The sequence below is a fragment of the Mytilus trossulus genome, chromosome 1 (genome assembly GCF_036588685.1).
Source record: "Mytilus trossulus isolate FHL-02 chromosome 1, PNRI_Mtr1.1.1.hap1, whole genome shotgun sequence".
Lineage (NCBI taxonomy): Eukaryota > Metazoa > Mollusca > Bivalvia > Mytilida > Mytilidae > Mytilus > Mytilus trossulus.
This window is the reverse complement of record NC_086373.1, coordinates 65,842,433-65,870,110: the sequence shown is the minus strand read 5'-3', so window position 1 is coordinate 65,870,110 and position 27,678 is coordinate 65,842,433. Positions and strand designations below refer to the sequence as shown.

Genomic DNA, 27,678 nt, shown 5'->3' with positions numbered 1-27,678 from the left:
AGTTGAGCCACAAACTAGATAGCAGTTGCCACTATCCGGTGGTATCCTCGTAAAACCAGCAGGGCAGTTACAAATGACTGAAAAATTATCAAATATATTGTATACTAGTAACTTAAAATCATAAAATGGTTTAACAACTATGCATATTTTATGCCGCACCCGTAACAATATATGCATATTGTTCTTCAATACAGTGATGTGTAATGCCTTTTTAAATCAAAACTGGATACAATATCTGCATCAAGTATCCCAATTTTTTTCCAAATTAAGAATGTCGAAGTTGTGCCAGCCATTACAGGCTCCAACAACATACTTTTATATGCAATAATCATTATTTAAAATGTCTATCTAAAGAATCTGGAATTCACATCTAAGCGGAGAAATCCATATAAATACCTACAAAATAAACGAAAGAGGAGATATCATAAGGTTCGCAAATTTGTCCTGGTCTCCTTAGGTATCGCTACATAAAAACTGAAGATAATTATCTCAAGTTCTAAAATTTTCGATCCCCGTTAATCAGTTTCGATATTTCAAACAATTGTCAATTCTGCAACTTTTGTAACATTAAATACTCTGTGCTGGGGTGGGCAACGTTGGTGCCAACGTCGCTGCAGCCACTGGCACCACAGGTGGCACTGTTCCTCCTGTCATTAAATTGCTAACTGCGTTCATCATATTCATTCCCATCATCTGGCCGGCTGCCATCATTGTACCATCTGACATCATGACTGGTGTTGTTAATCTTCCAAACAGGAAACCAATCGAAAAAGAGGCTAAAAGCAACAACAACACGCATTTTGTTTACCAATGATAAAATTGTAATTGTAAAAGCTAACTTAAAGTTAAAGTTTTATGTTGTTTATTTAACGATAACAATTTATCAAAAACCGAAAAAGAGAAAAAAAAAGTAAATAGTTTAATCAAATGTACCAGAATTATAATTAAGTACGTCTACATAATACTTATCAGTGACGCTCATATATATAACTTACTGTTTATGGTTATAGAGAGGCGGGTCAGTTTTCTCTATAACGGGCTAATGAAACATGTGAACTAATTAATTCTGCGCTAAAATCGGCTCTAATGTCGGCACTAAAATGTCCTGTAGTTGGTTGCTTATATAGTGAATCAGTGAAGCATGACTGGCGTGGGTCCCCCTTAGGTCAGTCAGCGCCCCCCTTTTATGAAAAGTTCTGTATCCGCCACTGAAGATTAACAGCTAATGATCAATGATATTTGGTATTTAAATTTATTGTCATTTGTATCATTTAGCAAAATCTGTTTCAGTTCATTAGGACATTATTTTCTTAATTCCGTTTGTAAACAGTGAGGGGTTATTGAATATAAAACAAACAAGTCAAAACGTTTTGATGATGAAGATTTTAATTTTTAATATTAAAATATGATTTTCTAATATAAGAAAATGATTTCTTAATATTAAAAAATGATTTCTTAATATTCAAAAATGAATTTGTAATATTAAAAAATCATTTATTAATATTAGAAAATGAATTTCTAATATAAGAAATAACTTTTGATTTTCTAATATAAAAAAAGGAATTTCTAATATTAATAAATGATTTTCCAATATTAATAAATGATTTTTTAATATTAGGTATTCATTTGTTATTATTAAGAAATCAATTTTTAATATTAGAAAATAATTTTTTAATATTTAGAAATCATTTTTTAATATTAAAAAATAATTTTTTAATATTAAAAAATATTTTTTAATATTAAATAATCATAAATAGACTTTTTCTTTTTTAATATAAGAAAATGATTTTCTAATATTAAAAAATGATTTTCTGATATAAGAAAAATAGCTCTTTTTGTCCACTTTGGCTTGCCATACATATCCAAATATTTATAAAGCCAAACAAGTACAAAGTTGAAGAGCATTAAGGATCAAAAATGCCAAAGAGTTGTGCCAAATACGGCTAAGGTAATCTATGCCTGGGATAAGAAAATCCTTTTTTTTGAAAAAAAATCAAAATTTTGTAAACAGGAAATTTATAAAAATTACCACATTATTGATATTCATGTCAACACCGAAGTTTTGACTTTTTGGTTTGTGATACCCTCGGGGTCGAAACGTCCACCAGCAGTTGCATCGACCCAGTTGTGTATATAGTTATCAAAGGTACTAATTGTAACAGTAACAAACTTTTGAAAGGAGACCTTATTTAACACCTCCTATCTTTATAATTGGAGTTTTAGATGAATACAAAATTGCAATTGGATGTTGATTGTACAACAACAAACCAATCTTTATATTTGTGATTATTTGTTATGAAGTTTGAATTCAATTTAGAATATACTTTTGAATATTGTGGACCCAAAAACATAGTCTGTATTTCGAAATGCGTTGTTAAAGAGATACGAATGATATCAAAGTGAGATGCTAACTCACAAGTCGAAAAAAATTGACAATGAAATTGCAAAAAAAAACAAAAAATGAAGAAGAGACAAACAGCAATACACAACAAAACAACATAAAAAAAACTAAAGATTGAACGACACGAACCCAACTAAAAACTTTGGAGAATCTGAGGTGCTCCGGAAAGGTAAGAAGATCCTGATTCACATGTGGCACCTTTCGTGATTCTAATGTAAGTAAAAATAAACAACAAGTGATAAATCTTGCTCGGTAGGTCACATTCGAGGAAAAGGGGATTGAAGTGTGTGTACAAGATGTACAATAATTGAAATATATCTGTCGTTATCTGTATTAAAATCAGATAGTCTGTAACGGTCAACTAGCACTTGATAGGATCCGTACAATTTTCGTAGAGATGATTTTAAAAACTCTTTGTGCAATAGCTTTCTTGTAAGCAGCATACCCGTAGCCAGCAGGGTTTGGACGACCCCCCCCCCCCCCCTTTTGAAAACAAATAAGCACTGTTAAAGTCAATGTTCTGTTCGAATTGTGACTGTTAAAGTCGAGTTTGTGAGTCAAACGAACCCCATCCCCCTTGGAAATTCCTGGCTACGGGCCTGAGCAGCAACCCTATGTCAAAGATTTTACGATTAAAAAGGCAAAATCCGGATATCGTATCAAATATAAACTCCATATGCAGGTGCTGCTTGAACGTTCCATCATAGTATTTGCCATTCTCTGTAGCTCGGCGTTTTCAACTCATTATCAAACTACAGCATATCGATATTAATACAATAATACAAATATCATTGTTTGATTTGTAACTACGTAAAATAATACAATGAAGCATACTAATTACAAAATATATTGCATATATATATATATATATATATATATACAACTCGTCTAAACATCAACCCAACAATGTTAGATCTGTAAATTTGCTTTCGCAAATTTTTGGTTCTTCCCTCGCCGGGATTCGAACCCATGCTACTGTGATATCGTGACACCAAATCGCCTGCACTGCAGCCGTCCCGCTAGACCACACGACCACCTGGGCTCTCAAAAAAAGAGCTTTCGGTGGGCATATGTTACCTTTCCTCGTCAGTTTTAATCTAGCGGCGTACTACAGTACATGATATATAAGGCATGAAGATGTTATTGTTACAGATCAGCTAAATTATCTATAGTAAAGGATCCTACAAATTAATGTAAGATATATATATATATATATACAAATTCTCAAAAGGAACCAACTTACCTATAATTCCTGAATTACCCAGAGGTGTATTTGGTTCAACAATATCATTCACAACATTAGGTGCTAGAATATCACTCTCGATTGTCAGTCCAGATGTGTATACAAACAAAAATGACATAAGCCATACCTGTAATAAACAGAAAGATACCGTTTTTAGTTTGCTAGAACTTCGTCGCTATTTATTCATATACCTACATACTCTAAATTTATATTGTACAATGATTTCAGAGATATTTCTTAAAGGCTTCAATGCAACAATTCAATTTATTGACTAATTTGTCACTTTTGTGTTGACATGAATTATCTTTGATTTGGTCATAATTATAAAGCAACTGTTAACAAAACTGAATTTTTAGAAATACGAAGGATTTTTTTTTACCGAGGAATCGATTACATAAACTGTATTTGACAAAGCCTTTCGGATCATTGGTTCTCAAAGCTTGGTACTCTATTTAACCTTTTCAACTTATTTGATTTGATTTCAGGGAGACGGATTTATAAAAAAATTTCCAAACTTATTTCCGAATCCCATATTTGAACTTTATGTAACATTGTAATATATATCTTATAATTTTTCATTAATAAATACTTTTTAAACTAACTTATTTGATTTGAGCGTCACCTATGAGTCTTGTGTAGACGAAACTCGCATCTGCCGTACACATTTATTCAAAGTATATATGATGATTTTATTTGTTGGTAACATCCGACTATAATATTTAAATAAAAATAGTCAGACAAGATAAAATTTAATATATCTTCGCAATTTGTCATATGTCAATAACCATGTACACCAATTTCCTTCAAACGAGTTTTTTGTTGTTGCGTAGATGGAAACCCTTTTCGAACCCGGATTTGGTTTCTCTCAAACGATTTATTACTTCCTAACAACGGTATACATTGTACTACTGTTGCCTTTATTTATCAACATTTTTTTTTTCACGATGAGGCCAAAAAAGGGCACCTGACGCACAAAATCTATAAAGTGGTATTTTGAAATATGTATAAAGTACGCAAGCAAACTCATCATAGTTGCAAGATATAAATTTTGTACTTTCGCCAGACGGGCGTTTCGCCTACATAAGTAGTTATCAAAGGTACCAGGATTATAATTTAGTAAGCCAGACGCGCGTTTCGTCTCCATAAGACTCATCAGTGACGCTCATATCAAAAAGACTCATCATTAACGCTCAAAAGGCCAAATGAAGTACATTAAAAAAAGATCATTACAAAATACATAGAAATATAAATTGCTTGTTTTCTAGAATTTCTTGATAAATTATTTACAGTTTTTGACTTAATAGGAAATCAATTATCAATTGGATAAATGTGTAGTATATTATAGTCAAAAGAATTCCACTGTTACACATGATGGTAATATTTTTCGTTAAATATCTTCATATAAATACTTTGCGAACTTTTGTCGAGTAAAGTTGACATTCCTAATCTTTTTTTTATTTTTTTTATTAAACGATGCTAATTCAATACATACTACATACATGACATATAAGTATTCAACATTTTTTTTGTTAACGCAATACGATACATTGCAACCGTTCTATACCCGCATTCTGTGATGATAATATCGATATGAGTCACCATATAAAAGGATATGTCAATCTTTTAACTTGCTCGAAGAGTTCGTTTTGGAACGGGTGTGATTAAATTGAAAAATCGCTGTTGTCCATTATCAATAAAAGTGTGTTTGACGCTTTGTGACTTTTTACGCATTAACTTTTTAAGTGCCAGTCTTGGTAAGAATCAGTCAATTTAGGTAAAAATTAAAACGTGATTAGAAAAAAAACCACCGAGCTAATTATGCTATTTAATGCTAACCATCATCCTGAGTTAAAAAGTATAAGTCTTTCGTTTGTGTTTGTCTGGGAATATCAAATAACTTGGTTAGAATTATAGCAAATTACGGAGTTATCTTCCCTTATTCGTTAATTTCTAGTGCATTTCAACCAAATTATATATTTTTCTTCTAATAATAAGCTTTCAAAACACAGATCACTGGATCAGCAATATAAAAAAAAATGTATACAGGCATTTTATTTTTTAAAATCCAACTTTAAATTAATTTCATATTCACAAATTCTTTCGAGGTGGAAAATATGCTTAGGGGCAGTTGTAACTCTTTTATAGAAATTCTTTGGTTCAAACTGTTAGAAGGCCTGGATAATAGATAATCCCTTAATAAGAACATGATTTCATTCATTCTTCAGAATAAAAAAAACACAAAATCTTAAGATTTCATTGGTCGAAAGCACTTTGCTATATAATACGATGCAATCAGAATGTAAAGGTTCATATACACCTTCCGGGTACGTAACTTTGTGACAAGAACTTGCATTCATGTTTAAAGCTAACCTTTTTGCCCTGAAACCCCAACATTTACAAAAGTTCCACGAAGACAATTTCTTAATATGGAATTACAAGTTTGGTTACAAGGCAAAATTCATCAAATACCATGACCGATAGAAGAAGTTTTCATGTATACCCTAGAGGTATTATTCTACTGAAATAAATACAGGATAGGAATTTCATATGTTATCCTGTATATAAGCTTCCGGTACTAAACATATACTTCCAATAACTGCTCTAAACTAAAGCTATTAAATGATTGTTAGTCCGTATATACTATATTGTCCGTATCCTAATAATCATTAAATAGCTTTATTTTAGGGCATTTATTCATGGTATGTTTAGTACGTAAAGGCGTTGTATATGATAAGATTATCTTCCTGTTCTATATCTATTCCAGTAGATTAATACCTCCAATTGACACGTGACTATCGGTCATGGTACTTGATGAATGTTGCCTTGTAACCAAACTTGTAATTCCCTTGAAAAACTATTACTGTTTTAGTGAAGTTATAGACTCCAAATTAACAAATAGCAAACATTTTACAATAGGCTAAACGTTTTGAGAATTAAAACCTTAGGTTATCAAGATAAGAATGTATGTGCTCCATATTCTTGTTTTGTTAAAGTTCTATTGCATATTCAGCAAATGAAGGGAACATATAAAACAAGTAATCCAATAAATACGTAGTTTCTACAAAATTGGTTACAGAGATATGATATTTTGTTTGATCAGATTAGATATCTTGCTGAAGACTACTTACCAACTTCATTGCATGTCAAACTATCATTTGATATATATTAGACGAGTACAGCTATATACTAGTACTTATTATTATATTTAAGATGTGTAAAAAAAAAAATTTGTTGATGTTATTTTCATAGTAAAACGAAGACACCAGGGATTATTTTTTTTGTACCACACTATTATGACCGCACTGAAGTTCGTCCATTATTTATATTTTATTATTCAAAATTCAACGGTGAATAATGGAATAGTTTAGCAAAATGTGGTATGAGTGTCCCATTCAAATAACAATTTATAAAAGTAAACCATTATAGGTCAAGGTACGGCCTTCAACGTTAAGTAATGAATATTGAATAATGAAACAGATTATAAATATATATTATTTCAGTATTCAATTTAAAAAGTGAATAATGACATAAAAAAATTTTACTTTAACACAATATCCCGTATTTTTGAATTCGTCATTTTGGTGTAATTTTTACAATTTTTCATATTAATATCAGAAAAGAAATAAAAAGCACTCTGAAATTTTCAACTTTATTTATTCATTAAGTTTCGCAGGCTAGAATATTGGGTTCCCTAAACTACATTTTAACAGAAACTCCCTGGTTCAACGTCTGGACGACCTGAATACTAATATATATTTTTTATTTTACTTCGACTTTTTAATTTCTTTTCATGTGTTTTCTTATGGCAGATAAAGAAATAGGATTTTTTCGTATGAGATTCAATGCAAACCCTGGCTTACTCGTACTATAATGCGAGTTTTACACTTTGGCATGCACGCTACATATGGAACATATAGCTTTTCCCCTATTTTCAGGTAAGCGTATTTACTTTTGTAGGCCTTACAATACATGCACTTCTATTCAATACACAGCTCATATCAAAAGGAAACTTCAAGTTAACATTATAGGAACAGTTGACTGCAGACAAACCTCCTCTTACTTTTGTCGGAGTTGACTACTTTGGTCCATTAAACGTTTAACTTGGACGGTCAGTTGTTAAGAGATATGGATGTCAACAAGAGCCGTTCCTATAGAATTAGCACACAGTTTAAATACCGCTTCTTTTATTTCAGCCTTTCAACGCTTTACAATGAGACGAGGCATCCCCGAAAAGGTCTATATCGATAATGGAACAAATTTCGTTGGCGATGAAATTGAACTTCGAAAAAACATTGAACAATGGAATAAAGCAATTATATCAAATTATATGCTACACAAGGACATTATTTGGACATTTAATCCACCATATGCAAGTCATCGTGGTGGTGCATGGGGACGAATTATTCGTTCAACAAGGAACATTTTTGAAGCACTGATCAATCAACAACTACTTAGCGATGATCAATTACTGACATTTATGGCCGAAACTGAGCGTATTATGAATGATAGAACAATAACAGCAATAAGTGACGATTGTCGTGATTTACCAGTTTAAACGCTAAATATGTTATTATTGACGAAGAGCAACACGTCAACACCGCAAGGTGTGTTTGACATAAAGGATATATATATATGCCAACCGATGATGGAAACAAATACAACACCTAGCGAATGAATTCTGGAAACGTTGGTTGAGGGAATACTTACCAACCCTACAGCAAAGAAGCAAATGGCAGAGGGAACAACGAGATGTTGAAATAGACGATATTGTTTTAGTTGCTGATGAACGTATACAGAGGGGACAATGGTCTTTCGGTAGAATAGTCGAGGTCACAAGGAACCGTGATGATCATATCCGTAGCTGTGTGGTCAAAACTAGTCAATCACAGATTTGAGACCTATAAATAAACTATGCTTACTAGAAAATTATTTATAAAAAAAAAAATGATACCAAAAAAAAATTAAAAAATCAGAGACTATTATATGTCTCTGGGAAAATGTAATATGTACTCGTTGTCGTGTTCTAAATAGAACTATTTTTTTTATTGGTGACAAATTGTATTTCATTTTTCAAACTGTATTAAGAAATTATGTAGTAATTTCATTGTGGGGAGTGTAAGATTTAAAATATTCAAATTTTAAATATAAGTTTATTATTTATTAATTGTTTAACTAACGTATTCATTTTTTCTTGTAAAAATACGAAACGCAGTTTTTATTATTTATTTATGAAAGCGCTAATGTTACGTTGCGCTCTTTTGAATAACACATTTTCCCGTTTCTGTTTTATGACGTTACGCCTTTGACGTGCGCTTCGTCGTCATGACTTTATTTGATTACATACGGATGCACATTGTTTTTTATTAGACAGATTATAGTTGGTTAGAAACTTTTTATGAATACTATCTTTTTATTACATCAAAAGTTATTTAAAGAGGCACTAGCTACGAGATTTATAAAAAATCTTAAGTAAGATTTTTTTCAGTTCAATCAATAATGAAAGTGATAATAATTCGCTTTTAGCAGCAAAATTGTTTAATTTTGTCAAATTCAGCGATGAAACATTGATAACTACTGTTTCACTTGCAAGTGAAATAGCCGACCTCATTAAATCCGTATTCATGTGAACTTCAATTTAACCCCTCGCTAGAGATTGACAACGCAATGCATTATACGTGTACAGGTAATTTAAAGAAAAAGAATGTCAACAATGAAAGTGAAACTACGGTAAATCATTTGATTACTAATTCGATCTATATAAAATCATTCTTATCCCAGGAGTAGATTATATTAGCCGTATTTGGCACAACTTTTTGGAATTTTGGGTCCTTAATGCTCTTCAACTTTGTATTTATTTGGCTTTTTTAACTATTTTGATCTGAGCGTCACTGATGAGTCTTATGTAGACGAAACGCGCGTCTTGCGTATAAAATTATAATCCTGGTACTATCTTATACGGTTAAAAACAATGAGACACATACATTTTTAATCTATAAGATAAAACGTTTTGTCCCCGAGGGAATCACCAGCCCAGTAGTCAGCACTTCGGTGTTGACATGAATATCAATTATATGGTCATTTTTATAAATTTTCTGTTTACCAAACTTTGAATTTTGAAAAACTAAGGATTTTCTTACCCCAGGAGTAGATTATATCAGCCGTATTTGGCACAACTTTTAGGAATTTTGGGTCCTCAATGCTCTTCAACTTTGTATTTATTTGGTCTTTTTAACTATTTTGATCTGAGCGTCACTGATGAGTCTTATGTAGACGAACCGCGCGTCTGGCGTATAAAATTTTATCCTGGTACTTTTGATAACTATTTACACCACTCCACTGGGTCGATGCCACTGCTGGTGGACGTTTCGTCCCCGAGGGTATCACCAGCCCAGTAGTCAGCACTTCGGTGTTGACATGAATATCAATTATATGGTCATTTTTATAAATTTTCTGTTTACCAAACTTTGAATTTTGAAAAACTAAGGATTTTCTTAACCAAGGAGTAGATTATATTAGCCGTATTTGACACAACTTTTTTGAATTTGGGTCCTCAATGCTCTTCAACTTTGTATTTATTTGGCTTTTTAAACTATTTTGATCTGAGCGTCACTGATGAGTCTTATGTAGACGAAACGCGCGTCTTGCGTATAAAATTATAATCCTGGTACTTTCTTATACGGATAAAAACAATGAGACACATACATTTTTAATCTATAAGATAAAATCAAACAGACCTATAAAAATCCAATTGCACGTGTTGGTTTAATCTATTCATATCGTTATTTATGTTTACATCGCTTATATGGTCATCTGAGGTCAAATCAATAGTTCATTAGTTGGCGTCTGGACTAACATACAGACGAAACGAACCTACATGTTATCTATACCATGCTTTGTATACTGTTTATTTTAGTCTTTTGATAGTTTGTATAAATGTTTCACATTGTTATAAATCAAATATGAGAATTTGAGTCAAATCGGTGACCATGAATTTGACAGCTAGTGCCCCCTTTAAAGAGAGAAAACATTGTATACTATTTATTATTTTAAACGTAATTTAACTTTCGAGAGAATTTATGATACATGAATGAAATGGTTTTTGTTCTTTATTTAGTTTAATGTGAACACTTAAACATGTATCTTATTATAATTTATGTATTTTTAATATGAGAAATGTTTCTTTATTTGAAGAAAATCTATTGTCAGCGACCATATGATATTATGAATAACAGATAGATACATGTTGCAAACTCGCATACTCATCTCTTTGCCCTTAAGTTAACCGATGTGATTCGTACAAAATGTTTATTATAATTATGTATTGTCAGTGTGAATAATTTGTTTGCAACTTCATTGACGTCACTATTATCAACGCCCTATTAATTAGAACCAAATGGCGATAGACCATATGACAATTTGGAGGATCCAACGATGTATATTTTATAGAGGTGTCTTTCCGATGGCTATTGAAATTATTATACCTTACATATATAATAAACAATTCTATTGGATAAAACACTATCACGTGACATGGAATAATTTGATAAAATTTATTTCAATTCGAAAATCGAACAATTAACACCCATCGATGAATAACCCTATTATTCACCAGCAAAAAACCTTTTGATCCTCTTGGTTTCTGCACAACTTATTACCCGTAGAAAATAACGTCAGCAGAGCCTGTAAACAATATGGGAAGCCATCGGTTTCGGAACTGTACAATGGATGACATACAAAGACGCTTAAAACACCAAAAAAGCAACACAAAGCAGCTTTGACACACCTGACGAAATTCATGTTATCATGACGCCAGGAAGAAAAATGGTACGCATTACAAACTTTCGGCCCTGAAGGTATTAAGATTCTGACAAGCCAGGCATTTCCTTATAATAGTTATCAAAAGTACCAGGATTATAATTTTATACGCCAGACGCGCGTTTCGTCTACATAAGACTCATCAGTGACGCTCAGATCGAAATAGTTAAAAAGCCAAATAAATACAAAGTTGAAGAGCATTGAGGATCCAAAATTCCAAAAAGTTGTGCCAAATACGGCTAAGGTAATCTACTCCTGGGGTAAAATAGATGCTAAAATTATAAATATAAGATTCAAAAGGGCAAATGGTCTATTTTAAAGCCATTTTTTGTTGCACAGAATATTTATTTATTTATTTTCGCGAGAGGGAATGAAACATTTCTAGCCTTAATTCGCATTCCCTGTACCTTTTTTGTAAGAGAATTCAGTATTATATCATACTGCAATAAAACATACGCCATCAGAGGTCTGTACATTTGGCTTTGTTAATATTGGTATATAATACGCAGCTATGTTAGTGAGTCATAATTATTGCAAATACAATTAAAAAAAAAGATGTTTCACCTACATTCAATTGTAAATATTTGATGAATTTTACGAAAGAATATCTTATCTTCAACTATTTTTCCAAGCATGTTTCTATACTACTGTGAGTTTTTGGACAGCAGTATACTACAGTTGCCTTTATCTATAGACGTGTTTTGGATTCGAGCGTCACTGATGAGTCTTTTGTAGACGAAACGCGCGTCTGGCATATATACTAAATTTAGTCCTGGTATCTACAATGAGTTTATATACTACGGTTGCGTTTATGTATAGACGTGAATTGCAGAATATAGATAATTGAATATTTGAATATTGTTTGAATCAAGTCAAGTGGTATATATTTCTTACATATTCAAATTAAGAGTACATTGACAATAAAATCTACAGGTATGTAATGTAAAGGGGTTGACCAGGGTTTCAAGCAAAACTTGTAACTTCCCTTAACAAAGAAGGTAATCGAATTTTACGTCGCAATTCCGATATGACGTGAATGTTTTTTTTTAAATACTTTTCGAACAGTTTTTAAAAGAGACCTAAAACGTATTTCTACTTATGGAAAACATATTGACGATTTTTTATTAATACTAGTACTATTTTTGGTAATACGCATGTAATGCCTTAAAATTAATAAATTGGTACCTGGTAATGCTCCTGTACCAGTCCAAATACATTTTTGATGGATTAATAATTCCATGTATTCCATGTTAATTACAAAAGTGAACCACATATAAAAAAGATGTAGTATGATTGCCAATGAGACCAAATGGCACAGAAATTAACAACTATAGGTAAGCGAATGTGGCGGAGTTAAACATGTTAGCAGGATCTAAACCCTACCTTAACCTGGGACAGTGGTATAACAGTACATCATAAGAACGAACTATAAAAATCAACTGAAATAGTCTTAACTCATCAGAAGAATACAAATGGAAATACACATAAGAACTAGCGGCTCTAAAGAGCCTGTGTCGCTCACCTTGGTCTATGTGCAAATTAAACAAAGGACACAGATGGATTCATGACAAAATTGTGTTTTGGTGTTGGTGATGTGTTTGTAAATCTTACTTTATTGAACAATCTTGCTGCTTACAATTGTCTGTATCTATAATTAAATCGTCCAATAAGTGACAGTGGAAAAAAAATTATGAAAATTGTAAAAAAATGACTATTAAAGGACAATAACTCATAAAGGGTTTCAATTGACCAATTTGGTCAAGTTGACTTATTTGTAGTTCTTACTTTGCTGTATATTATTTATATTCATAATTTATCTCTACCTATAATAATTTTCAAGATAATAACCAAAAGCTGCAAAAAGTTCTTAAAAATACCAATTCAGGGGCAGCAGCCTGACAACAAGTTGCCTGATTGGTCTGAAAAGTTCAGGGCAAATAGATCTTGACCTAATAAACAATTTTATTCAAGAAGATTTTCTCTAAATGCGTTGGTTTCAGAGATTTGAAACAAAAACTGCATTTTACCTATGTACTATTTCTAGCTATGTTGGCCATCTTGTTTCACTAGCCAGGTCATACGACACATTTTGTATACTTCATACCTTAATGATGATTGTTGTCAAGTTTGGTCAAATTTGTCCAAGTAGCTTGAAGAAGATTTTTGTAGAAGGTTACAAAAATTTACCAAAAAATTGTTAAAAATTTACTATAAAGGACAATAACTCCTTCAGGGATCAACTGACCATTTTGGTCATGTTATCTTATTTGTAGAATTTACTTTGCTGAACATAAATGCTGTTTTACAGTTTATCTCTATCTATAATAAAATACAAGATAATAACCAAAAACAGCAAAATTTCCTTAAAATTTCCAATTTAAGGGCAACAACCCAACTACTGGTTCTCCGATTCATCTGAAAATTTCAGGACAAATATATATTGACCCGATTAAGAATTGTACCCCATGTCAGATTTGCTCTTAATGCTTTTGGTTTCAGATTTATAAGCAAAAATCTACATATTACCCCAATGTTCTTTTTTTATTTATGGCGGCCATCTTGATTGGCTGACCAGGTCACCGGACACATTTTAATAAACTAGATACCTCAATGATGATTCTAGCCAAGTGTGTATAAATTTGGCCAAGTAGTTTGAGAGGATAACATTTTTGTAAAAATTAACAGACGACGACGACAGACGCCAAGTGATGAGAAAAGCTGACGCCAGGTGAGCTAAAAAGTAGAGTGGACGTGACCGGGTACTTGTATATCCCAACAATAAAAAGAAACTAAAAATGATCTGAGAGTACTCGCAGTTACTGACAGCTAGTTTAAAGCCACTAACAACTAATAAAAAAAATCATGCAGCAAAGACTAAATGTCTTATGATTAGTTTACCAATATATAGATAAAAACTGAACTAGATAATTTTTTTCATTATCACGAATCTATAAGGTATATTTAAAAAAAGATACTTCATTCAGTGAATGTTCCGCGATATCTATGTGTGGTTAGAGTATTTTATAACAAAGAGTCATCAACATCGACTACGAGTATTCTGTGTTAAAAAAAATTACTCCGTTGTTTAAGGTGGTATGGGTGTCTTTCGCCATCTTGGATTGTAAAAAACAGAGAATCTAAGGTCCATATTTTTTATCAAGTTAGCAAAATTAGATGCAGGAATGCAGATATTAATGTGAATTTTCATTTAAAAGAACCAATTTTTAAGAATATAACTTGGAAATATTGATATTTGTACAAGTGTAGAATATTTTTGGTTGTTTTTGAATATTTTCATATTGGCAATTTAAGAGGAGGCAACTCTAAAACAGTGCATTTCCTATTTTGTCTTTTAGCTGGAAAAAACGTACGGTGACCCTATCTTTTCTTTTGATATTCTCAAAGCAATGTCTGAAAGCAATCTTTTCCTAGTTTATTTTACAATTCTATCATTTTGTTTAGTTTCTATTCACAAAATGTTTTTTCCTGTACAATCCATAAAAATTTGTCATTTTGTCACAACCTGTAGCTTGAGAAAATGCGCGGTGACCTGTCATTTTTATAATATTTTTTAACATGTATCAATAGATACTACATTTTGACAAAGTATGAACAAATTCTATCATTTTTATTTTAGACTCCCATACCACCTTAAACAGTTTTATCCTTAAGTTATTCATACACCAAAAGTAAATTCCTACCGTAGGACATGTTGTTATTGAACGAACATTTGTATTTGGAAATTTTTGTCATTACCAAAAAATAATTACAGAAATCAGATGGTAACAACCAATAGTGATAGTATAATGACGGCATTATGCCGCATACGAAAACAGAATTATATCCTTTCCCTTCTCGTGCATTGAAATTTGCAACTTACATTTCGTAATCGAACTACAAATTTGATGTGCTAGAAAGTATAAAAGGTTTCATTTCAAAACATTTTTTAAAATGAGAAACATCTTTTCTTTATTGTTTGTTTTATTTAAATCTGATTATGAATGGTATAATTATTACACAAAAAAAATCTATTTTCATGCAAATTACATATTTTGCGGGCACGATTTAGCTTTTGTAACCCGCTTGGATGTTATCTGAAAGTCATTAAACTGAAGATAAACTGTAGATTATGAAACAGTTTTCATTATTATAGTTATTTTATTTAAATAAATATAGTATTTTAATAAGATGAGATAGGACAAACTTACTATATGTCTTGCCATTTTTGAACTCCTTTAGCTTCCTCGTGTTTCTGTAGGTGGTTTCGGTCATAGATTAAAATCATGTACTTTATAGTTTTTTCATGATACATCATGATAAGGTGAAAAGGCTAAGTTCAAGACTCACATTTGAACCTAGCGAACATGTCAGAGCTAAGGGGATAGATAGGGTTAATCACCCCACAAACATTTTAGCCAAACCAAACTTTTATGTACGCGAGTCTGTTATAAAGCGATGGTGTTTGTTGGTATTTGCAAAATTTGTATTTCCTTTATTGTTTTACCGTAAATCAGGTCGTTGTTTTTTTTTTCATTGTTTCAGATTTTGTCCTGTAGGATATTAATATAGATTACTTAACATCATATACTGAAACTAAACAGGAGGAAAAAGAGGGGATACCACAGAACAGTCTAATTAAAATTAAATGTATAGTCGTGCTTCAAAAAAGTATAACAAAAATACCGTACTTCAAGGAACATTCAAATCGGGAAGTCTTTTATTAGATGGCCAAATCAAGAGCTGAAACACAAAAAAAACTAAAGACTCTAAAGAGCCTGTGTCGCTCACCTTGGTCTATGTGAATATTAAACAAAGGAAGCAGATGGATTCATGACAAAATTGTGTTTTGGTGATACATCTTACTTTACTGAACATTCTTGCTGCTTACATTTATCACTATCTATAATGAACTTGGCCCAGTAGTTTCTGTAGAAAATGTTACCGGTAGTAAAAATTTACAAATTGTTGACTTTAAAGGACAATAACTCCTTGAGGGTCAACTGACCATTTTGGTCATGTTGACTTATTTGTAAATCTTAATTTGCTGAACATTATTGCTGTTAACAGTTTATCTCTATCTATAATGATATTGAAGAGAATGACCAAAAACAGCAAAAAAAACCTAAAATTACCAATTCAGGGGCAGAAACCCAACAACGGGTTTTCGAATTCATCTGAAAATTTGAGGGCAGATAGATCTTGACCTTAAAAACAATTACACCCCATGTCAGATTTGCTAAATGCTTTAGTTTTTGAGTTATAGGCCAAAAACTGCATTTTACCCCTATGTTTTATTTTTAGCCATTGCGGCCATCTTGGTTGGTTGGCCGGGTCACGCCACACATTTTTTGAACTAGATACCCCAATGATGATTGTGGCCAAGTTTTGTTCAGTTTGGCTCAGGAGTTTCAGAGGAGAAGATTTTTGTAAAAGTTAACGACGACGGACGCCAGACGCAACGTGATGGGAAAAGCTCACTTGGCCCTTCGGGCCAGGTGAGCTTAAAACGCTGTTATATATCCTTGAACCTGTACAGGCGTTTCCTTATGTAGTAAATGGTGAAATAATCTTTGTATTATAGCTAGCTAAACTTATCGCTCAAGGCCATGATGTTTTAAAAATCAAACAGGAGAAATCAAAAGATGTCTTTTTAAACTACGTTGTGCACAATAAAAATGAACATTGTGTTTTGTAATCCCCTTCATTAATTATAATTATCAAACAATGCCATGTACGAATATTTGTAGACTATGAAATGTGGTTTTTGACCTTAACTAAATGAAATATTTTTGTTTACTTTACCTCAATTATCATTTTCTATATAAAATAAGTACTCAATATTTTCACTATTTTTCAAATAACAAGCGCTCAGATGGAGATTTAGAAGGATTGATTTTGGACAAAGATACAAAAAACACTAAATAAGTTGTCCGAACTGCCAAAAAAATAAGGTCAGGCTTTCTTAGAGAAAAAGATGGTGAGCTGAAGTCATGAGAAGAGTTGGATCAGGTCGATCCCAATCTTCTTCATTTTTTACTCAGGAAGTTGTAAGGAGAAATAAGCATGTCAGACGGAAAAGATTATGCCTTCAAGACATAAAAATGCAAATAGGATGTCCTACGAAGAATAACAGAGGTGAACACGTTGCTAACTTGTAATTTAAACACATTTGAGATCCCAGCTGGATTTAAGACTCCGTCAGGATTCGCCATCATCAGTATTAGCAATTGTTCTATTAATTTCCACTTTCAACAACTAACTACTAACTACTATCAACAAAAGTGATGACTATTTGTTATCAAATGAATTAGTTGAAATGGTTGTTCTGTTAACTGTTAAAATGTAGCTTTAAACTTAGCTTACAATTGCTTTCTTTTATTGGTACCCATAATTACAAATGTATAATTGTCATCACTATGTGTCTGTCGTCGCGTTCAAGTAAGTAGTTTTGGTCATCTATAACGTTAAGTACTTGGCATTACTTTGTATCTGTTGTCTCTTTCGGTATAATAAAACACATAGTAATGACTGGATATTCGTTTATTAAATACATTGTAGAAGGTTTATTGCAATTGTCCCCTCGGATACAACTATTAGGCAATAGTTGCACCTCTGGGACAATAAACTTACTATTCCACTCTTACCCAGTCAATAAGTATACAATATTGAGTCAAAGTTGAATGATAAAGATAAACGTCTAAATTGTCTGACGGGCAGGACAACTTTCGCAAATAGACAAACAGTTATCATGTTCTTTTTTACGGGTCCAACCTTATACAAAGCATTTCGTTTCTATAAAAGACTCAATGAAACAAAATACAAACATCGCAAAAACAGTCCTTATCACATTCTCCTCACTAGAAATATGATCAACAGCCTGTTCAATCTACAATATACAATTGAAAAATATCAGAAACAATTCACAACTATATAAATGAAAAAAAGAACATCTTTCTATATCTATCTATTAAAATTGATACTGAAATTAGGCAGTGAGTTACATGTGCATCTTAATAATTGTACAGTTTTATTAGAATAGACGTATACGTGTAAAAGCAGTTCATAAAATCAAATGTTTTTCAAGCACAAATAAACACTTTGGGAAAGCGGCTGTTCTTAACTTCCGTAACGGTTATGTAGGGCGAATATGGCAGATGTCCGTACCGATAAGATTTTATATTTCCAAATTACGTTTGTTCAAAAGAATTTATGGTAGAGAAAATCGATAAATGTCTGTATGTAGGACATCACATGTTTGGTGTGCTTACATTTTTTAGGGGGTTAAAATAGGGGTTTATATGGGCTTACTAGGACCCTGTTATATAAGATAAATTTATTTTGGGACATCTCAACTCATTTCCGTTAAAATACAAATGGCACCTTTAGATTACCGCTAACCATTTCGCAGGTAGGTTAATGCTGCACTACGGTTATTTGTCAAATTTTTGAGTCAAAATGACGACTGAAACTGAATTTTGCTGAGTACCTCCATGGATAGCAATGGAATGAAAAAAATAATAAAAAAAAGTCTTGATACAGCAAAGGAACTTTACGATGCGGCTGCACTTTTGCCTGTTTATCGCGTAACTATCAATGTAACGGGGCATATGCAAATAAGTACTTTGATCCCCCATATTTAAAAATCTGGCACACCCGACGATCTACACATAACTCATAAAGCAAAGTTATGTTTTATTCCTTAAAGTCTCGTCTTTCCTTTGCTTGCTGTTTCTTTGCTTAAATTAAACTGGTTCGTTTGATACTTACAAAAACACACTGAAGGTTGTATCAAAATTGCTGTAAACATTGAAGTCGTTGTATATTTACAATGCTTATCGCAAAGTTTTAAAATAAGAAAGAGCAACATTGTTAATTATCATAATCATTAGAAGAGATATGCAAAGTTTCAAAAGCTTAAGGTAATTGAAGATTAAAGGGGTGCGCCAATGAATTTTTATACGTTAATCAAACAAAAAATCCATGTTTGTTCGCAAATAAAACTCAGTTGATCAGGACTATATGGATTACTTCCCCTGATGAAGTAAATATGCCACGTTTTTTAAAACAACAATCTACTTTTATAAATGTTGTTTTTGTAATTCATTTGCTTGCCGATTCATCTGTATGACAAATGAAATCGGTCATACTTAACACCATGCTTTCCTTTATCCATGAAATCTCAAAATATTGAACATGTTAATCGATATCTTGATTTGATGAAAAAAAGGTGTTTACGTCTTTAGGAAAAGAAAAAAAAAAGAAGGCAAAACGACGTAAAGGCTCATGTACGAGGAATCATTCCCTCCATAAGTTATAATTTGTTTTTGATATGGTGGTACAAAACGGGCAGTTAGTGTAATGGCCATACATGAACTTTTATGATGTAGTATTTAATTAATTACTTAAAATCATCATTTAATATTTATAGAGACATATCTCTTATATATCGTCAAAATTGCTGTCTCTTAGTCTGTTAACTTTTGTTTAATTAAATTAAATACATATAGAATGTAATTTATTTTTATTTTTTTATTTCTGTGGAAATGCAAGGTTTTTTTTTATAGATTCGATACGTATATAAATATAATGCATAAACTAAAAAAATTTAGCGGAAATCATCATGGAAGACACAACACATTTTAAAACTTGACACAATCTTTCTGATGGACAAATAATCCGCAAACATGAATATTTGTAATTATGTTAAGAAGATCTTGGGTATATCAACAAAAGACCGTGATAACCTTAAATGGTACACCCATAAACAAGGTGAAAATGCCCAAGAAAACTAATGTTATACAACAGTGTATAACCATAGTCAGACCATTAGTGTACTGCAAAGATATAACAACTATCATGTAATAATAAACAAATACCCAAAAATGTACGTTCCATTAGCAGAGTTCAAATATAGAATTCCTCAGGTGCAAATTTATCCAACAAAAACAAAATATTGGAAAAAATGTTACAAATAAAGGCAACAGTAGTATACCGCTGTTCAAAAATCAATAAATCGATAAAGAAACAAGAATGCGTCCACAGTACACCGATGCCCCACTCGCACTATCATTTTCTATGTTTACTGGACCGTTAAATTGGAATAAATTCTCTAATTTGGCATTAAAATTAGAATGATCTTATAAAAGGGAACATGTATATTAAGTTTCAAGTTGATTGGACTTCAACTTCATAAAAAACTACCTTGACCAAAAACTTTAACCTGAAGTGTAACAGACGGACAAACGAACAGACTCGCGGACGAACGGACACACAGACCAGAAAACATAATGCCCCTCTACTATCGTAGGGGGGCATAATTAATAGGACTTCAATTATAATCAGATGAATATAGGCAAACCCTGAAAAGATAATGGGACTGTATGTCAACTGTGTTTTGAATTTATTGGCCTATAAACAAGATCTAGAATAAATACCATGTGAAGGTGATGTTGGTTCATTGTTAAATCTTAGGATTTGTTGTGAAGAAGGTGATGCTGATGCACTAGGCTGTTTACTTCTCATAGCTATGTGAGTATCTGCAGACTGCTTTGACTTTAGAGCTGTTGTTTTGTACTTGTCTCTTTTTGTCTCTATCATCTGCTCCGTCTCTATTTCTAAAACACAGACACCATAATTATAAGTCTCCTAATTTGCAAGTTAATTGCAGTCACTAAATTCTGAATGATTATCAGATTTATGATTGATAAAACAGTTTATATGAAATCATTTTGACTTGGGATTAACTTGTAATGGGATTAAAGTTTTACCATTTAAGCTGATTTCTGATGCCACTGTATGTTTTATCTCTTTAATCTTATAATCACTAAAATTACGATGAAAGTTAATAAGACTTCAATAATAATCAGATGAATATAGGCAAGCCCTGAAAAAATAATGAGACTGTTCGTCAACTGTGTTTTGAAATTATTGGCCTATAAACGAGATCTAGAATAAATACCATGTGAAGGTGATGTTGGTTCATTGTTAAATCTTAGGGTTTGTTGTGAAGAAGGTGATGCTGATGCACTAGGCTGTTTACTTCTTATAGCTGTGTGAGTATCTGCAGACTGCTTTGGCTTTAGAGCTGTTGTTTTGTACTGGTCTCTTTTTGTCTCTATCATCTGCTCCGTCTCTATTTTTAAAACACAGACACCACAATTATAAGTCTCCTAATTTGCAATTTAATTGCAGTCACTAAATTTTGAATGATTTTCAGATTTATGATTGATAAAACAGTTTATGTCATCAGTGTTTAAACATAAACCTACTGCAATCTTTATTTCAAGATTAATTTCAAGAACTGTTCCTTCTTATCTGTTTTAAACAAGACAAAAAAATCAAAAACATATGAAAAGCAGGCTTGTCAGATAAAATTTATAATTTTTTTGTTTTCAAGACTGTCAAGAATTTATACCTTAATGTTACATTTCTTTATTTGTAACAGTTTTACAAAGATAACCATCAACAAAGAGAATACATCAAGAATGGTTGGTCTTACACTTTTCAATGTACATTATCAGAATAATCAATATTACAATTTTTAGTTGAAATGAAATTGTGACGTGTGTATCAAAAATCTGATTGACTTTCTTCCCTTCTTTGTGTATGATGTTTAGGGACACTGTGACATTGATAACTTGTGAATCCATGTCCTGTGAGACTGTTAGAAAATTTTATAAAATATTGTAGGGCTGTAACAAAATTCTTATCACAGTTTCATTTAACATAACATTGTTGTAGTGTGTGATTATACCTGGTATTCTAGGTGGTATACCACTTTCATCCACTACCTTTCCTTTCTGCGCCTGCAGTAATAAATCTTGTATTGTCTGTAAATATCAGGGGAAAACATATTGTAAATAAAGAACAAGTTAACTGCTAATGCCATATCAAAATCAATCATCCACTTGGCTAAATGAGTACAATGCAGAAATGGTTATCCAAGTCATATGGAACTTCAAGTTAAAAAAATATGCATTATGTTTTTTCTTACTTAATGGCTACCTTTATTATAAAATTATACTTTTCTATGAAGAATTTTAGAAGTTTACTTTCAAATTGTTTAATTGTTTCCAGCAAGAATATCTGTGCTTCTTTGTTGATAATTTATAAATAGGTGACAATGGTTAAACTTCGGCTTCAAATTAGCTGCCATATTTTTACAAATATATAATTGAAATATTTTTGACGATTTTACAACATGTATGTGAAAAAAATGATAAAAACCATGCACAGAAGACAAGTATATGTATGCATTAATTGGTTCAAGAATTGGATTAATTTTTCATCGATTACTCGTTTCATATGACTTTAAACCAGAATTTGTCCCTGTACATTGTAGCACACAGATTAACTTGCTCATATAAACATTGATTCCCAGATTGGAGAAAGCCTTGATAGTTTGTTCCTGCTTAATAATGTGATGACATTAAATGTGACACACTGACTGATGAAAAATAACTTCATCAAAAACTACCTTGACCAAAAACTTTAACCTGAACTTCGCACTATCATTTTCTATGTTCAGTGGACCATGTAATTGGGGTCAAAACAAGTGAAACTGCGAGCTACTGCTCACTGATGATACCCCCGCCGCAAGTGGATAATATTAATAGTGTAAAAATATGCAAGTGTTCGGTAAACAGGAAGTTGTCGAGTGATGAATCTGAAAACGCATCACACAGTATAGCTGACTTATATAAATCCTGAAACCAAATTTCAGAAATCCTTGTATTGTAGTTCCTGAGAAAAATGTGACGAAAATTTTCAACTTGGCTTTCATGTGTAAAATCATACAAGTGTTCGGTAAACAGGAAGTTGTCGAGTGATCAATCTGAAAACGCATCACACGGTATAGCTGACTTAGATAAACCCTGAAACCAAATTTAAGAAATCCTTGTATTGTAGTTCCTGAGAAAAATGTGACGAAAATTTTCAACTTGGCTATCATGTGTAAAATAGATAGATAGATAGATACTTTATTCTCTAAAAACTAAATACAAGTTTACAGAGAAACATACAATATAAATACAGACACAATAGTTAAGGTAACAAATACAGTTAATATGATGACATACATGTTTAGCAACATGTATAATTAATGATATAAGAAGGAAAAATGATCGGTAAGATGCTTATGCGATGACATACATGGAGGGACAAACTTTTTTTCTTTTGTCAAATCATACAAGTGTTCGGTAAACAGGAAGTTGTCAAGTGATCAATATGAAAACGCATCACACGGTATAGCTGACTTAGATAAACCCTGAAACCAAATTTCAGAAATCCTTGTATTGTAGTTCCTGAGAAAAATGTGACGAAAGTTTCATGGGACGGACGGACTGACAGACAGAGGTAAAACAGTATACCCCCTTTTTTGAAAGCGGGGGTATAACTATAATTTGGCATTCAAATTAGAGAGATCATATCATGGGGGACGTGTGTACTAAGTTTAAAATTGATTGGACTTCACCTTCATCAAAAACTACCTCGACCAAAAACTTTAACCTGAAGCGGGACGAACGGACGCACAGACGAACGAACGAACGGAGGCACAGACCAGAAAACATAATGCCCCTCTACTATCGTAGGTGGGGCATAAAAACAAACCCGGGTTACAAACTAAATAAAGGCAACAGTAGTGTACCGCTGTTCAAAACTCATAAATCCATGAAAAAAAACAAAATCGGGGTAACAAACTAAACCCGAGGGAAACGCATTAAATATAAGAAAACAATAACACAACATCGAAACACAACACACACAGAAACGGACCAAGCATCAGACAAAATCCCACGAGAATAACACATATAACATCTAAACCAAATACATGAATTTGGAATAAACAAGTACCGTGCCACATCTTATCTTAATATCTAAAAAATAAGAGAAAACAAACGACACAACACACACAGAAACGAACAATAATATAACAATGGCCATCTTCCTGACTAAGTACAGAACATTTTTAAAGGGTAATAAAAATGGTGGGTTGAACCTGGTTTTGTGGCATGCCAAACCTCGCACTTTAATGGCCAGGTTAAATATAACATTGAAATGACAACATAATATTACAGGACTACAATACAAATAAATAGGAGAACATATTAGACAAAGAGACACATGATTAATAGATAACAAAAAGAATCGGGTTTAAAATTCAATATGTCAAAAACGCGCCTCGTCAACACAAGACTCACCAGTGACGACCAGATATAAAAGATCGAAAGTGAAAAAAAGTACATAATGCCCCTTATGTATTTGGTTTAGATGTTATATGTGTTACTCTCGTGGGATTTTGTCTGATGCTTGGTCCGTTTCTGTGTGTGTTGCGTTTTGATGTTGTGTTATTGTTCTCTTATATTTAATGCGTTTCCCTCGGTTTTAGTTTGTTACCCCGATTTTGTTTTTTGTCCATGGTTTTACAAGTTTTACAAGTTGTACAGCACTGAAGATAAAAAGTTGAAAAAGGTTGTGCCAAATACGGCGTAGGAAAACTGAGGGAAACGTATCAAATATAAGAGAACTACGACACAACACCGAAATGAAACACACACAGAAACGAACTATAATGTAACAATGGCCATTTTCCTGACCTGGTACAGGACATTTTATGAAAAAATGGTGGGTTGAACCTGATTTTGTGGCATGCCAAACCTCCCGCTTTAAAGACAGTGTTAATTATAACATGAAAATTACAACATTACACGACCATAGATGAATGGGAATCAGGGGAAAAAATGTCTTTATTGAAAAATATAACCTGAAGAATTGGTGTAATCTCACTGCAATTGAGCGAAAAAGCCACGAACAAGACTGTAAACTTTGTAAATCTGATGCCTTCCACACGTCTCTACATGCAGCCAGTGCACCACAAACAACAAATGATATTGACAAATTATGGTATGAACTTACAACAACAGTAAGTAACACTTAAAACACTAGCAATGATGGCAACATGATAAAAGTTTGAAAAAACAATTTTCTAGTACATTGAACAGAAAACCTGAAGTAACTGAACATAGAAAATTTGCAAAAAAGATTGGGGTCATAAGCATACATGTACAACAAAGTTGACATCAGGAGAAAAAGAAATAAAATCTGTACCGTTAAAACAAAAAGGAGAAATTTCCAACCTACTAAATGCAAGTAATGAAATAAAAATTTTCTAGCATTATCAAGATCATACAGTGAATAGAAAAGGCCGGGAACTTTTAAATTAGTAACTGAAAAGCTAAACTAAACCTTGTTACACCATTTAGAGAAGAGGCAAACAAAAAATAAAAAAAAAAACACAAAGAAAAGTATAGGAAACATCAAAAACTATCATTTTAACAAGAAGTTTATTAATAATATAAAATCACTACCAGGTAAATCAAATGTAAACTGGACCGAATTATCCAGGAAATATGAGGTCAAGAACTTGTATAATAAATTACCTTTCAATGGAGGTCAGGTTTTATATCAATTTGCCAAATCTGAAAGAGTTGTAGTAACACAAAAGGAATAAAAGTAAAAACAGAAAAATACTTAACTTCGAGAAAAATTAAAAAAGGAAAATTAAAGATCAAAAGGCAAAATCAAAAGTCAAAACACATCAAACGAATGGATAACAACTGTCATATTCTTGACTTGGTGCAGGCATTTTCTAATGTAGAAAATAAGCGGCCGGGATTACTTTAGACGAGTACGTAGGGCTAAACATATTTTATGCAAACGACTAACAACACAAACACTGAAACCTGCTAAAAAAAACGTAGGAAAGAAGTAAGGCAACAATTACAGACTGGTAACTTAGATATAGATGGCACAGTTGCTGATACAGTCTTTAGATCTAACAACATAAGAAATTGTAACAGTTCATGGCAGAAAATTTCCCCTACACCAGTTATGTCAGAACCTTACACACGAACAGTTTGAAATGGGGTTTATCCGGTCAACATCATACACCGCCATTTAAACTATGGCATGACCATTTTGGCATCTTGAGTATGCCATACTTTTTTTTATCATGGTTTCTTGTTTATTTGATGAGAAAAATTATCTCACAAATGAGAAAAACACCAATAAATACCCCGAACAGAAGCTATAGATGTTTTTTAAAGAATTGATGAAAAGCCAAAACTGTATATATTTGGTCAGTCAAGATCAGCGATTTTGACCAGAAGTCATATAATGCTACACAGGTGGAAGACCTTAAAGATCTCAACACTCTATCAGTAGCTCCAGATGGTTTAAAGACTTATGAATTAGTCAGAATTTTCACTGGCGACAATCCTTATCAATTGTAAGCAAAATAATTGTAATGCTAAATGCAATATATAAAAAATTAAGAAGGTATAGTATACAGCACTATATGTTTTGATTGGCAATGAACTGACTACTCATCAGAGAGGTAGATTTTAAATTTGTAAAGATTTATGTATGAGTTGCTGCATGGAGATTATTCATTGTCTAAAAAAAACATGTTAATTTTTCCACTAGCCTGGATGACTGTATGCAGCTGAACGACATAATGTGTCCTGACAGCTTATCTATCTGAAGACTGTTTTCAGGCGTCTAAAACATTAAACATGTCAAGTCCTAAAATGTAAAACGCCTTCACATCGTATATTGTTATTTAAGTGTAATTTTCTATCATGTTTTTTTGTATTTATGAGGGGCCTGATGGGGGGGGGGGGGGGGGGGGGGGGTGGATGGGGAAGGGTCTCATCACGATTCACAAGTTGATTTTTTTGTCAATCACGAGTCACAGAAAATAAATTTCCATGATCACGGATCACGAAAATATAAAAAGAGTGTCACCAATCAATCTCGATAATAGAGATCCAGAAGCTGGTTGTTTGTGTTGTAGATTAGTGCAATTAAGCTACAATCAAATACATTACTGGCTCATTACTTGTTTACATGTTGAATTCTTCCAGGTTCTAAATTAAATCGTTAAAAACAGTCACATTCTGACTTCTTTTATAATATGATAATAATATTTCATAGAAATGTTTTACTGGCGTAAATACCACGGAACCACATCTGTGTTTTATCTTGAGGCTCAACTAAGAGATAATAAAGTATATATATTTATTTTGTCAAAATTTTTTACTGCTGAGCCTGATTGTTCTCCCACTCCTGCTGGTTGTCCCTTGAAGAAAACTAAGACATTCTGGGGTGTCAATAACATTGTCCGTTTCTTCAGTGTAGTCCACATCTGATTCTGAATCAT

General features: G+C 32.3%; 1 protein-coding gene across 1 annotated transcript; it reads right to left on the bottom strand.

Annotated features, from left to right (window-relative positions):
- Nucleotides 1-567: 567 nt before the first annotated feature.
- On the bottom strand, nt 568-27,678 carry LOC134689316 (uncharacterized). The gene is made up of 8 exons (XM_063549513.1): nt 27,559-27,678; nt 22,213-22,288; nt 21,418-21,591; nt 20,894-21,073; nt 20,204-20,310; nt 18,280-18,345; nt 3,645-3,771; nt 568-776 (listed from the first exon to the last, which is right to left on the bottom strand). The coding sequence occupies exons 1-8, from the start codon at nt 27,676-27,678 to the stop codon at nt 568-570; spliced, it is 1,059 nt and encodes a 352-aa protein (XP_063405583.1).

What these genes read in the sequence shown, in the direction of transcription:
- LOC134689316 (XM_063549513.1), bottom strand. Translation starts at nt 27,678, where the DNA reads ATGATTCAGAATCAGATGTGGACTACACTGAAGAAACGGACAATGTTA. An exon ending in GAGAACAATCAGGCTCAGCA is followed by an intron (nt 22,289 to 27,558) that starts GTAAAAAATTTT and finishes TGATATTTACAG; the next exon opens with ACAATACAAGATTTATTACT. An exon ending in GGACTGTTTTTGCGATGTTT is followed by an intron (nt 3,772 to 18,279) that starts GTATTTTGTTTC and finishes TGTTTATTACAG; the next exon opens with GTATGGCTTATGTCATTTTT.